This window comes from Anser cygnoides, chromosome 4 (assembly GCF_040182565.1).
Source record: "Anser cygnoides isolate HZ-2024a breed goose chromosome 4, Taihu_goose_T2T_genome, whole genome shotgun sequence".
In the NCBI taxonomy this organism is placed as follows: Eukaryota; Metazoa; Chordata; class Aves; order Anseriformes; family Anatidae; genus Anser; species Anser cygnoides.
The window spans coordinates 27,361,291-27,376,648 of NC_089876.1; the positions used below are offsets into that span (position 1 = coordinate 27,361,291).

The 15,358-nt window shown below is 36.2% G+C and overlaps 1 protein-coding gene across 1 annotated transcript in view; it reads right to left on the reverse strand.

Moving 5' to 3' along the window:
* NFXL1 (nuclear transcription factor, X-box binding like 1) overlaps nt 1-15,358 on the reverse strand; it is a 43,433-nt gene that overhangs the window by 13,634 nt on the left and 14,441 nt on the right. The window contains exons 15-18 of the mRNA XM_048072935.2: nt 15,155-15,176; nt 10,005-10,145; nt 7,534-7,700; nt 6,613-6,682 (exon numbers count right to left, since the gene is read on the reverse strand). Coding sequence (XP_047928892.1) covers nt 6,613-6,682; nt 7,534-7,700; nt 10,005-10,145; nt 15,155-15,176 — 400 coding nt within the window. The remainder of the gene's footprint in view (nt 1-6,612; nt 6,683-7,533; nt 7,701-10,004; nt 10,146-15,154; nt 15,177-15,358) is intronic.

A 15,358-nucleotide genomic window follows, 5' to 3' on the forward strand; every position in this document is an offset into this window, starting at 1 on the left:
CATTTTTAAATACATAACCCAATACTGTTGATAACTGAAGGTGACAGATGAAATATCCGTTTGGTTTATTTGTAAAGGTAGTTTTAAATCACAAAACTATTGAAAATTGTTAAAATTATTTTGGAGGGTGTTTATCAAAAGTGAAATTTCAACTGTTAACTGCCATCAAGGGATTAAGATACCCTTGAGTCACCGTCCCTGGAGGTCTTTAAAAGACGTTTAGATGTAGAGCTTAGAGATATGGTTTAGTGGAGGACTTGTTAGTGTTAGGTCAGAGGTTGGACTCGGTGATCTTGGTGGTCTCTTCCAACCTAGATGATTCTGTGATTCTGGAAACTTTAAAATACGTATTTTTCATTTATTAACAACTGAAAAGGTATACGTACTACCTCACATTATCCACAAGAATGAGAACACTACATAACACAATTACAAAATTACATTAGTAAATTTGGTCCTTAGAAGTACAGTGGGATTTAGTTAACCTCAAAACTAGAATCATGAAATCGCACCTAAAACAGAACATAAAATTTTCCATTTTAAAATTATGCAATAGGTGCACGTGTTTTCATGTCAAGTCACAAACTTGTTACGCTGATAGATATTTGGTGGTTTGGGCATTGTTTTTTCAGTTAGTCCCATCCCATTTCACACAGGACTAGAAGGAACCTCTAAGACATCAAGCCCAGTCCCCTACCACGGGCTGCCATCTCATACGGTCCCTGTGACCACACGATGCCTTACCATGAAAACAGTGGCATGGTGAGGGGAAACAATGGACACATGGCCTCACTTTAAGAGGCAAGAGCTTTTTTTTTTTAGCCAGCCTAAATCCATTAGTTCTCATCCTCATATTGAAACAATTCTCTACTGCCCTTTCATAAAAGGCTCTTTATTCCCTTCTTTGAATTTCAACCAGCTTAAATCAATGTTTCTTGAATACAGTAGGCAGAAGTACATGTAATATTCCAAATGACATCTCGGCAGGAAGGACTTTGTACAATGCCTTAATTGAAACTTATTCTTAATAGAATATCTTCCCCTTAACATCTTCAGCTCTCATTTGCTTTTCTTTCCAGCTAATTGTGCTGTGACAACAAGAATTTCTGCTGTCTCCCAAGAACTTATTATTAGCCTTGACATGCATGGTCTTACTGTGTTGTTTTTTTTTTCCTGTAGCTAACAACATGCTCCACATGCATGTTCTGCACATGTATTTCTTCAGTTGTCATGTACCAACAACACCCCACAAATTTTCATCTGAAAATCCCAACGTGTTTTCAGTTTTACTGAAAACAATGCAAGATCAGTCCTCAAGCCGGTCCTTGGGAAAATTTCCTTACTGCTAACGTCTCTTGCTCCAAATCCCCATTTAGGGATTTTTTGGTGTTGTTTATAGTTGGGGGGGAAGAGAAAGGTTGGTTTTATAAGAAAAAAACCTACAAGTTGTTTCCTTTAGTCCACCTTAATCCTCTTCTTTAAGTGAATCAGATATTCAGTATATGGCAATGCTTCTGTTGGAACATGATGTGGCAGATCTAATAATCTTCCCTTTCTCTGAAGGAAAAAAAATTGATCATCCTATCAAAGAAGGAACTTGATATTCTCTGGCACAATTTATCATCAGCAAATCTATCTTGCATTTTGCCTTATTTTGAAAAGATGAGGGAGAAGCTTGTCTTTAAGCCTTTCGTGCTCAGAGTTCCAGCCAGGAACAGAGTCTGCATAACAGTGACCACAAACCTTGCAAAATCAGGTTGCTACTGCACAATCTGAGCACATTAAGAGAATCAACCTCCTCCTGGCTCCCTACCCAAGAGCATCATGCACAGTAACAGCAACCCAGTCTCACCTGCAAGATGTCCCACACTGGCAAGAAAGATCTGTGGCTAGAACTACTACTTAAAGCTAACTCTTCCATAGGAATTAGGCACATTTGCAGTAATAATGTCAAAGCCCAAACAGTTTTAGAACTGACGTGTCAAAAATATCAAAACTGCAAATTCTGGGCAGCAGCCCTCACGTGAGCCTCCAGGTCCTACTGCAACAGAAATTTTTACGTTACATACCGCCAGAGCACAGCACAGAAGTATATTTAATCCAACCCTGACATCTGTATTTACCCATTTAGTGCATGGAACTACACTGTTCACACCCAGCAGGATACAGGGCAAGAATGAAGCTGGCAGTGTAAGTTGCTTCTTACTCCCTCCACTGCAAAACCAACATATAAAATCAAGAGGGGCAGTTAAAAGAGTGAGAAAACAACATTGTCCCCATGAGCTCAGAAAACAAAAGCAATTCTACCACTTCTGCTGGAAAAACAGTGCAGTGGGAAGGAAGAAAGTTTTTTGCTTGTTTTTGAGTATACATGCTAAGTTTCTAGGTGCTAAAATGTAAAGTGTGCCCCTTCAGATCTTTTTCATGGTAAACGTGTCTTCTTGTCAACAGCTAGTGAGCTAAAAGCTAAAATGAGCAGGCTGTATATTTGTCATGGCAAGCTCTTACAAAGAAAGCCATTTAATCCACAGCTCTGAACACAAACAAACAAAAATCTTATGAGTGTTTGCCACTTTGGCAATGCATTTAAATCACAACATGCCTGATGATGACAAAAACAGTCAACATTTATGGACATTTAACTGATTTCCACCAGCAGGTAATAAACACAACCTGTTAATGCACATACAAGGAAATCATCACTCTTGAGCAGCAAGAGTACAAAAGCTGAATTTATCACTTCCAACCCATGGGGCAAACTCTTCAGTTTAAAGCGTAGCTCTGCTTCCAGAGCTCTATGAAAAACTCCACTGCTTAAACCAGACATGGAGGAAAATCCCCTCATGATGGAAGCAAAGCTGTGCATCTTGCAAAATGAAGTTTTTGCAAGCCACAGATATTTTCAAGCTGTGTTTACAGAATATGATTAGCAATCTAGAAATAACATTTATTTCATTTATAGAAATATAGGATACTCATACTTTCAAAACTTAACACTTTGCCTCTGTAGCACTAACAGGTTAAAATAGATGTGTCACAATGTGGTCCCATGCTTCACATTAAGACAGTATCAGAGTGCACAGTAAAAGTACAAAATACTGTTATTTTATCAAGAAAATAATAATTACATAAAATAGAGGAAAATGCGTTAAACAGATTCACAAATATTAATATGAATATATAAACAATGAAAGCTGATAGACTGTTAAAACTTGAATTTAAGATTTGTCCCAAAACATCTGCTAACATGATCATAAGAACTTAATCACTACTGATTAAAAACAGTTAAATTTCCTTCAACAGGATATTTAGTTATTGCTACCAAACAAGGCAAAGAACTTTTTAATTAAAGCTTCCCATTTAACAGCTGTAGCAATATCAAAGACTTTGCTGCTCCCTAAAGCAGAAAGGAAATATGAGCTGTACTATATAATACTTTAGTCTTTATAGCATTATACTACCACAGCCAAAACAAAAGCATGAAACCTGGTGAGGCTTTTAAGTTCCTGTTGTATTTTTTCAAGGCACCAGACAATAACCGATTTTCATAATCCCTGAAAGTAGCATGCTACCTGTAATTCAAATATGGTAGTATACTGTCTAAAAAAATTTCCATTAACCAAGTAGACAAACATCTCAAAACTAAGACTTCAGCAGAATACTGAATGTTATTGAACCTAAACTGCATTTTGCTAAACTTGGTGGAGTTACAGTACGTGCTGATTTTTAACAAACAGCAGTTTCACCGAGTTCTTCTAGCTCAGTAAACCAAGGTCAGCTTCTGACACTGAAGAAGGAAATTCTCATAAAACCGTATCTACAATTTGAGTCTCTGAGGACAACACAAAAACATTTCCAATTTGGTTTTGAGCAGAAATATTTGATTGTGAACTTTAAAAGTTCTAAATTCTGTACTTTTCTCCACCTTATCTTTTAGCCAAGTTGCTTCTAAGTTCTTGTCATAAGGACTCTTCAACAAGCTTGAACTGTATTTGCAGGAGTAGGAGAAGAGGGATTGTGGCAAAGGGATATCTGTTAAGACTTCTCCTTCAAATGATATTTATAATATCACTGATAGCATTAAGAGAGGCTATTAGTACCATTTGTGTTATAAGACTGCCAGCTTTCCCAAAGTTCCTACCGATACGATATACTCATAACACAGATACAGTATTCCTAGCACTGTTCAATATCCACAAAAAGGGAACAAGTTTTTTAGACAACAGTTCAGGAGAACATGCAGTACTTCTGAAGTTATCAAAACAGGATCAGGAAAAGTAGGACGAAAAAAACAAACGATAAAACAAAGATACAAACTACCTGAAGCAGGACTGCACTAATACTTTTTTGTTTCAAGAAAACTAGAAATAGAGCTAGAGACACAGGAAGAGAAGAGTATGCATTTTTACATCATCAATTACACTAAAAGATTTTGCAGTTAGCAGAAGCTGCATAAATCCTTATTTTTAAGGCATCTATTGGAATAATTTTAAAAGTTAAACAAAAGCTTTATCCAACATCCTATTCTGTTGTTCCGAGCTTTCTGTCCAAATCCCACTGAAAACAGTTTAAAAAAAGGCATCTGTGGAACAGGGTAATTCTTAACTGCAAGATAGAATTCAGTACTGCCACTGGATGGATTTTAAACCACAGACTGTGTTTTGGGAATACATCCAGAAAAATCACAACAGCTACATTAATCAAAGTCAAAGATGAGATACAGAAAAAATCTTTGAAGAGAAGCTGAAGTACAGGAACACACAGTTCATGTTAAGAAATTATAAGTACTCTTGAAAATAAAGAGGAGGAAGTGTTGCAGCAAATAAAACCAAAGAAAGAGCAGGAAATGAAAGGACAAAATTAAGAAGTAAATGGACAATGAAATAATATCCTAAAGCGCTCCCCTGCCAGGAAGAGAACTTTCAGACATCCAGATGAGAAAATGGTGACAGGCACATTCATTTACTTGTGCAAGACAGACAAATAAGGAGGATGAACAGAAGAGAGAAGACATCACAAAGACATCTACAAGGGCAAAAAGCAGAAGATGTCAGTAGGCACAGAGCTCACACAGACTTTCTGTTGGGGTTTCATCGATGAGTTAACAATCTTGTCTGAAAAACAGAGGAACAGAGACTGTTGGGAAACAAGCAGGAATACTGTCAATTTTTGCATTTACTCAAAAACCAGAAGTGTATGGCAAGGATTCAAATTTGACGTCTTCAGCACTAGAAAATAATGCAACAAAAGAAGAGTTTTGAACCTACGTTTATTTGGTTGAGGCAGAATCCAGAAGATTAGGTAAAATGGTAAGTCTGAGACTAGAGGATGTCAAAGACAAACCAGCATAAAGGAGCTGAGTGGAATCAGTGGAGAATGAGCGGCTGAATCAAACTACTTCTGAGTGCCAGCTAAACATTGCTGGAGACAAAGACTTAGCTACACAGTAAAAGGCCAAAACAGAATAACAAAATAATAATAATTATGTGATTAAGTATTTTCAATACTTCAAAATATGTACGAGCATTTTCTTTATTGCAGGGAAGCAGAATTTCTCAGAAATCCTGAAGAGCTTAGCATTGAAGCACTTTCCAAAATATCCATGACTATTCATGTTTTTCCACTTTTTAGTTTTCTAATGGGGAACAGAGCGAAGAAAGGACTGTTACCATCACCACAACGAATGACAACTAAAGAACAAAGATACAACAAGTAATACATGGATTTCTGAAAACACACAAGCAGAACAGAGTCACAGTGCTGGGAGGGTCCAGGAAGAAGTCATTTGGCCTGTGCCTCATGTCTTACAGCAATAATATCCACAACTGGACTAATCCTGATACATGTCTAAGCTGCTACTGACAAAAATTCTGTAGCTTCTCCAACCAATTTTTCCTGTGCTCTACAAGCTTTACTTCTCAAAAAAGCAGTATTTAACAGGAACCTTCCTCACACTTACAGTCACTAACTCATAGCCTGTACATCACATACAAAGGATATTATTCTTCTCTTCTTTACAGCAACCCTTTATATAACCAAATACAGTAAAGAGATTAACTGGCTTGTCTTAAACTTCATACTGCTAAGCATTTCACTATCACAGCCAGGCATTAACAACTTCATCTCACTTGTCAATCCCACCCCTTCCTACCCTTCTTTTAACCCCTTCCCAGAATTGTTGCACAGACAGTGATTAACAGCCCTGCACAAGAAAAATCAAGTGCACAATTTTTTGTATTTGTCTTAACCAAACCACACCCCATTATTTTGGGGATATATATTTTCAATATCAGTTTTCAACCATGTTAAAGAACATACTCTTCCACATTCAACCTCATCTGTATGCTTAACCTTTCAAGCCATGAACAGAAAGTACTCACTAGTACTGCCCTGGAGATAGATCCCAAATCATTCAGTATAACTTTGACAGCAAGACATTAGTAACTGTCCTCCAGATACAGTTCACAAACCACCTGTGCATCTACCGTTTAGTGTATTTCTTTAGACTAAGATTCTTCAATTTGCTTAGCCTATGAAACTGTATCAAAAACCTTAAAAAAGTAAAATTCGCAAGTTCATCAAATCAAGTACTTCTTTGTTAATATGGCTTACCTCTTTTGGACACTGATTTTTGCAGGAAGTTAGAAGATCCTTTTCTTGTAAATCAGCAGACGTTAGTTTTCTATAAAGGAAAAGATGTATTTGGGGTCAATTCCAAAGTTTAAAAAAGAGGAGTCAATACAGTTAGTGACGTATTTTAAGTGTATCTCGTTGTAAAGAAAAGGTAATTTGTCCACATCCTGTGGGACTATATAAACTACACTACATCTCTATCAGACAAGAACACATAAACCAAGAGGATTTACAGTACTTTAAAGGGAACACACACACACAGAAAAAGGATACGAGTAGGATGAGTGTTTTCAGAGCAATATTCATACAGAGGAAAATGCTTAAATCTACAAGTCCACCTTATATTTAGTAAAGCCTATCTTCCCCTCTACCCACACACTTACAAATAATTAAAAAGAAGCACAAATTATTATTAATATGTTTTCCAATAAAAACAGATAGAGTGTGAAGGACTTTTTTTTTTTTTTTTTTTTTTTTTTTTTTTTTTACAAGTCCACATTTTTCTAAGTTTTAGCTGTAAGGATCTTTTATACTAGCTACATTAATTCTAATTCTTTTTACAGAATTCTTTATACGCTGTAAAAGACCCATATATAGATTAAACATTATGTAGATTACTATACATTTGCATAACTCAAAATATTGCTGAATTATAAAAGCATTATAAATCGGTTTTGCTCATGGGACTTTGTAAAAGTACAGTTATTTTTGCTATATTAGTACAGTAACACCAAATAAAAACACTGGCAAATTTTAAATATTAAAACAATGCATTATACAAAAATGAAAACCTTTAAAAGAAGTTTTATAACTTGGCATAGGGGTAGCTCCCATCCCCATACATGTCAAATGGTTTCCAATTAGTAGCATTCAAATGAAAAGCTCGATTCTGACACTTACAAGCATTCGATGTACAGAACTGACAGTTTGCAGTGACACTTTATTTTAAGCATCTGGAGACATGATGGGCAATCCCCAGGATGACAGGGTAAAACACAGCGGTGAGAACAGCCAGGTGGCCGTGGCTTGGTACACTCCTCTTCACACTGCAAACATTCTGGACCTGCCTAACAAAATAAAAACAAAGCACTAAAGAAAACGCCAACCATTTGTTTGTTAGACATCACTAACAAGCCTTTAGATAGAATAAAGTGTTGGGGTATTTTTGCCAAAAGAATTCAGCTATTCAGTTGGATATCCCTCAAGCAAAATATTAAAATGTGTTTTTATTAAAATGTGTTTTAAAAAGAAAAGCAGAAATGCCAGTGTTAGTAGGTCAAAAACAAAGTTCTATTTTGCCTCCTAGACATAAAAGAACCTCTCAGTATTAGTGCTTTGGAAAATTGTTGTTAAGTCTGTTAATACTCTATGGAAAACTCTCAGAAAAATAATTTCATATTCATACATCTCTTCCCACCCAACACAATATTTTAATGCTTTAGTCATGACACATGCAATACAGGGGCGTGGAAGTTTAAAAAGCAAACTAGGTCATTCCATTTCCATACATGTATGATAGCCTGTATAATCTTCTAAAAAGTATGAAATGAACATCAGCAAGGTAAATTAAGTTCCATTTCTATTCATATTCTTAACAACTTATCCACAACCCCAGTCTGCAAATACAGAAAAAAATCGCCATGATCTAACAACTGAACCTATCCAGCACACTCTTTAAGGCACATCACCACATTCAAATGCTCAGTCTCACAAAAGCCAGTCAAAGTAAAGCCAATTTACCCAAGAATGAGGCTACACAATGCTTCTCCAAAAGGACTAATTCCATGCCAGTGTTTCATTTTTTTGCTGTTCAATATAAGGGCATAAGGATTTAAGTTTTAATACAGCTTTCCCCCTATTTTCTTCTGCTTACATTTGAACAACTTTTGCGGAAGAATTTTAAAAACAAACCTTTGTACAAACATCATTTACAAAACACAGCCCCCCCCAGAATTAACACCTAGGAAAGATCACAGCAACTCAAAGCATTTTGAAAACTGTGACAAAATTTAACAAACAGTGAGTAAATGCAAACTGCTGGCCTTTCTACTATATTTTCTAACACAACAGGCAGAACAAATCTTAATTCCAGACAGAAAAATCATTACAGACACAGGCAAGAAATTTAATCAGCCATTTTCTGACTACATCTGCAATTTAGTTTATCACAACAACAGAACAAAAGCTCTAAAATGTCAAAACCAAATGGAGTTTACAAAAATGTAAACAAAATTGAACAATGATATCTACCCATACTTCCCAAGTACAAAGCATCCCTTTTTTTGAGAATGTATTGTTTCCTTCAAAATGGAGCCAGGCATAATCCTGATTAATACGCATTTCAATGGGTTTAACTGAAGGAGTAAGCACTCTCTTACAGTCATAGCTTGAGATATTTAAAGAGTTGTCACTCAGGATTTACTGATGTCACTCTGCTGCTGCAATTTACTGGTCCACAAGTTGCCCTAACAGCTCACACTCTTCATACAGAAGTTCTACAATCATTAATAAATTAATATAGTAACTGCAACATATACAGTTCATAGATGATGACACTTCTTCTAGGATTGGAACTCGCATGTAAATTATCCTATTTAAGTTAAAATATAATGGTAAACTAAAATATAACAGTTATGTTTTATATCCAATTGAATGCTTGCTTAGTGTTCTAAATGGCCAGAGACTATATTGCAATCTTTTTCTAAAGTAATGCTTTAAAATCTTATAAAGCTCTTTTGCTCCAAAGCATGACTCCCTCAAAGCACAAGCTACATGCTCTTGATTGTTCAAACCTAGTCACCTTTGCATTTTTCATTTTGTTTCATATTATTTTCAGCAACTCAGTCTCATGACAGTTTCTAGTAGACACTGATAAACATGAATGTATCACCCCAGTGATTTAAGTCTTTGCCTGTTCTTCAACATTTGCAGTGCTTACACATATATGCTAGCCTCCTCAACCCATCCATATATCACTCGTCTCAGTAGTTTCCCCAGTAGATTGCAAGTGCATTTGTTTAGAGGCATTATCAACGGGTTTCTCAACCCCAACCGTTCTGAAAACTGACTTTCGAAGAGAAACATCCATGTCACAAGAGGTTTTGACGACTACAAAGCAATATATTAGTATGTTAATATAAAACAAAAAGGTACACATTTATAAAACACATAACGCTGTCTCAGTTTTATTGTCTGAGCAGTACAGACTAGCTAAATGTCACAGCATCAGTGGGAACAGATCACATGCAAGCCTCCCAGCAGAATCTCAAATAGATCCTGTGCCTTCCAGCAGCATATTCTTTATTTTCCAATTAAAACTGAAGACAATATATAAAATACAATAAAACAAAAGCGAAAGAAAATCAGCCTACCTTCTTTCCATCTGCATTACCGTTGATTTTAGTAACATGGTGACATTCTTTCATGCAGGTGTGATTCTGACAACCGAGAAGCCGCCCACAAGATCTTTTACATGAGTAGGGACCTGCAGAGTGGCACGGTAAGGGACTCACCTGAAAGTGACAAACAAATAAGAGATATATACATATATAAATATATACAGGCAGACTGTGTGTATATAAATATTGCACGTGTACTGAGAGTTGAGTGTGCACATATATAGATAGATGCACACAAACACAGTATCATTACAGAGAAATTTTTGTTCTAACGTACCTTTTGCTAAAGAACAAAACCAGTGGAAAGTATTTGACTTTTTTTTTTTTTTTAAATACATAGAGACTTCAGGTCCCTATCCCTAAAATCACATTTGTTTTACAGTGATTACACCTGGTAGAAAAGCTTGCTTTATTAATTAAACAAGCTACCTAACTTTGACAACATATCTTCCTTTTTTTTCCTTCTTTTTCTTTAAACACTATTGCAGACTCAAATCATTTGGTGTTATTTAGTCCCCCTTTCTTAATTACACTTGTGCCTTCCATTAAAGGTTCCCAAACTGCTCTACAACTATTACAGAAGTTGGCTACAGCTTGTTTTCACTGGGTTAATTGTGTTATGGTCATCACAAACCCAAAACATTCTTACAATTCTACAAACAGAAAACAACCTGCAAGCCAGACATTTTAAAAAGCACAGTCACCATATCAAATATAACTCACAGAAGTGGAAAGGGGAAGAAGAAGATGCTCTATGACAGGCTCAGGGTTTTAATTTCTTACGAAGGATATATTCTTACATTCTTTTTTGAGGTTGACACTCCAGTTAACAGAGCTTTTTAGTACAATTCAGAGCATCGATTTAGGAGGTTTTAAATTCCAGTGGCACTGAAACGGAATGTAAGCTCCTAACTTTGTTAACTAGGTTACTTTCCTAAAGCTGAAGGGTATAAGTACTCTCCATATCAAAAAACAGTAGAGGAAACTCAGTGCTCCCATTTTCCTAACATTACATAATATTCACGAGAAAAAATAGTTTCTGTCATGCTGTCAAAAAATGATTTTTTTTGTTATGACCATTTCACAGAGGAAAAAGAGAAACTATTTCTGATGTTATTACACAACAGAGTAATCTGACGTAACTCGCTTTGACTCAACTAAGGCTGTGATTTTATGTTATGGCCTTAGCAGACTGAACAGCTTGGCCCTGCACCCCTTCTTTTTCTCTCTTTCAACTCTACAGTCCTACCACTCCTACCACTTACTTTGAACGAGCTCTACTACACATCTGTCTTCAGAGCAAGACAATTCACCTAAGAGAAGAAGAGGAATTCACACAAAAACAAGCTCCTTTTCTCTTGCTAGGCTTGCAAGTTGTTTGACTGCACAACCAGGAGAGCACTGGAACTGAAACAAGGTAGAAGATGGAACCACACAGGTTAGAGTGAGGAACGTCCTCCCTTCAGCAGTGTGTGTGTGTTGATCTCCCTCAATCAGAAAGCAAAAATAAACAAAGCAGGATTAGAGTCCACTTGCCCACAGAAGTGTTTTCTCAATCCCACCCGAAATAAAGTCCGCATTCCACACCCAGTCACTGCAAAACGCAATTCATTCACAAAACTTCTGAACTCTTCTCATCCTGACCCCAGAAACCGGGAACAGGAAGAGTCTGCTTGGCAGGCTGAACTTCAGACAAAAAAGCACGAGGCTATCGTGTCCAGCTTCTCTCACATCCCTGCACCAGAACTGAAGCTCATTATGCTGGCTAAAGCGCTAATACAGCTGTAGTGCATAGTCTGAACACCTGGCTCCTGCTCCCTCTGCAAACATCCCACAGCTCAGTCTCCGATGGCTTTTGCTTACGTTGATCATATGAGCAAAAGGCAGTGATAATCCTAATAAAAGAGCCTGAAGCAGCCAGAATAGTGCTATACCCAACAAACATATGCTGACTAGAAAAGCTTTTATCATTGCTACTATCCTGCCCCTTCCCTTCCTCCTCCCTCTCTCAGAGTCACAACTTCATTTCAGCAGCAATGTAAATAGTCTAAGGATGCTGGAAGGCAAAAGAATGAAAGAAAATGTATACTGGACATTGAGATCTGCCACTGCACACTTCTCTACCTTTTCTTGTGCCTCTATTTCCAGGACATTTTCCAAATGACTAAAAGCAACAGATGCATCAGCTGGAATATGAAAATAAAATCAAGTACAATAGGGCAGGAAGTTTTGAAAGTATCCATAAGCTATTTAGCCATAAAGATTAATCTCAACAAGTTTTACTAGAGGCAGAGTAATAGTCTTCCTCCTATAAATGAACCACAATATTAAAAATAAAAATAATCTTACAGAATAATACAACACAGCATTAGATTTCTACCAAAGAATGCCACCCCACTCTCCCCACACACAAAAACATGAATATAGACTTTTGTCTGCCTGAGAATGAGACTGATTTCACAGGATATTCTAACTACTCCTCACAAACAAAATCAGAACGTTTTCCTTCCTCTATAGCACTTAATGAAATTAAACAACTACAAAATAATTAAATACAGTAGATACGTAAATACCCTCTCCAGTTAAGACTTTTTTGTTCTCATTTACCTTCTACAGGCTTTAATTAATGCTTTTCCATAAAATCAGATTTTGAATATAGCCATTAGATCTCCAAATTTGATTTTAAAAGAGCACATGTATGCTACTGCTATGAACGGCCAAAGCTTACAGTGGTCCAAAAAATGTAAAATATCAAGTTTTCATTTTGGGGTGGCAGCAACTGTGATGACAGGTGATTTTCTGACCTACAATCTGAATCAGAATTGAGTACTGCTCAATTTCCAAATCTAATGAAGATCTACTAACTTTTCTAAATGTATGTAAAAACACTTGGAATTGACACAGTGAAATTATTTAAAGGGAAGCCGCACACCATAGGCACAAGAAATCTAATTTTAGGTTAAACATCATATTCCAGTGAACACAGATTTGATACAATTATATTTTCTGAAAAGTAGTTTTAAGCCTGTTGTCTCAAGCGATAAATCACTTGCTCTAAGGACACAGACTTGTAAGAAGTTGAACTAAATCAATCCCTTCAAATACTTTAAATTAAATGCCACCGAAATAAAACAAAAACGTTCAGCAATATTTAAAATCAAACATTTACACAAATTAAAATTATTGTCCAAGTGAAAATGTAAAGACAGCAAACATGTCTTTAATAGCGTACAGTTCCTAAACCCTTGCGTTCATTCGCTCTTCTAGTTGTTGTCTGCAGGCATCTTGGTAAAGCACAAGTCCTTGTAACTTGTTTCATTCCAGCTTCTTTCTTTTGTACCTCCCGCATTGTATCAGGTATAAAAACAGCCCAACATAAGTAATAATATAGTACAGCAATGAGATCCTCTTCAAAGCAAAACTTTGCTTGAGAAAATTGTTACCTGTGAAACTTAGATTTCCCAGTGAAAATCCCCTCAGGGGCTGGGAACTACTACAAGAGAGCATGTATTCAGAAATATACAAATGTTTTCTCTTGCTAACAAAAGTAAATTAGTTTAAAGGTGAGAGTACCTTAGGTACATAAAAATGTACCTAGACCACATGGTTAAACACCCCCTTCACACGCACATTAACAAACAAGACATTCTTTGCTTCTACCGCTATCAAAGTCTTAAAGATTAGGACACTTAATTCCACTCCAGAAGCTGCTTAAGTGCAGCAGGAAGGAAGCACTGCACCCTGTTGGCTCAGAGAAGGAAAGTTTAAACTAGCATCAGTAAACATAAATCCCTTAAGTACACGTTCCCTGAGATTCCTCCCTATTTTCTGTACTAACCTGTAACAAAAACATGACTCAAAGCCATTGACTGGCTCTCCTAAGACTAATACACAACAGAGAAGGGATTTCTTTAGTTATTCTGAAATAAGCAGTTACAAACGTGGTTACTGGAACCACCTTGTCTAAGAAGAGCTACACTGTCCTCTCTTATGGGGAGTTTACATCCATGCAAATCTGAATAGTGCCAAAACTGCTTACGTTAACTACAGCAAGTTACGTTGGGCCAATTGCACAGAGCTTATATTTTAAGTGTAAATTCATGAAAGATAGGTTTTATCAAACGTCACCGTAACACAAGAGATGTCATTGACCCAAAGTGAAATATTGTTCAAAGTTTTACTGTGGAAAACAAAACCAAAAATCAACTGTTCCAACAACAAACAAAAATGCACAGTTATTCTTTAGTCATTTTAAAACTCTAAAAGCACATTTTGATTTAGCTGCAGTGTTCAATGGAAGCTCAATGGAAGCTGTATTCACAGCCTGCTCAGATCAATAAATGCATTGCATGAATAGACTGCTGATGTATGAAGTTGTTAAACACAGTCGTGGATGTTGCTACCACATATTGGGTTGCCATTACAACAGATAGGAAAAGATTATTAAAGGTCAAAGGAAAAAAAAAAGGAGGTGGTATCTTTAAATATTTTTAAGTTCACTGTTTTCTAGAATTTTTCACTTGCTTAAAGTGAAACTAAATTTGTTATAGTTATGTTAGCTGCACTTTGATTTCTTAACTTTTAGAAGTGACTATAAATACTGATGCCCATTCAAGGTCAGTTAGATTTTCTTATAAACCAGAATAAATAATGACTTCATCTGAGATTGGAGAAGGCTGCACATCAAAAAGATGATCTTTTAGTCCACTAATTTTCCTGTACTACATTATGTTCCCTATCCTTTTAAACAAAGGACAGCAGTTGCTGGAAAACTGAGGAAAGTGTGGAACAGGGAGAGAAGAATAACTATAAAATGAAAGGGGGTGGGGGAATTTAATGAAGACAGACAAAAATCAATTTAAACAGTATCTGATCAGCTACGCAAGAATACACAAATAGCTTCATAAATCATAAGTTTAATTTCTAACCAAGAATTCTAAAAAAACATTTATGCATTCTTTAAAAACAGACTAAAATAACTCTGATATGTAAGCTTTTGTGATATTTCATTGGTTTTAAAATGTAAGAAAGCCAGGTAATATTTGTCTTCAATATTTTTTTTGCAGACTGAAAAAGGGAGATATACTTCATATTTCATTTAAAAAGCCAGTGTCCAGACTCACCTCATGCTGCCCGAGACACTCCCTGTAAAGGAGAAAAAAATGAAAGATTTCGAAAACGTGTATTTCTTTAAGTAAATAAAGGACTTAAAACAGTAATAGCGCTTTTCACAGGAAAATAAGGCAATTTATAAAAATAAGTGCAATTCAGGCTAGTGAAGGCATCACATGCAGCTAAAAAAGCATGTCCAATATGAGAATATTGTT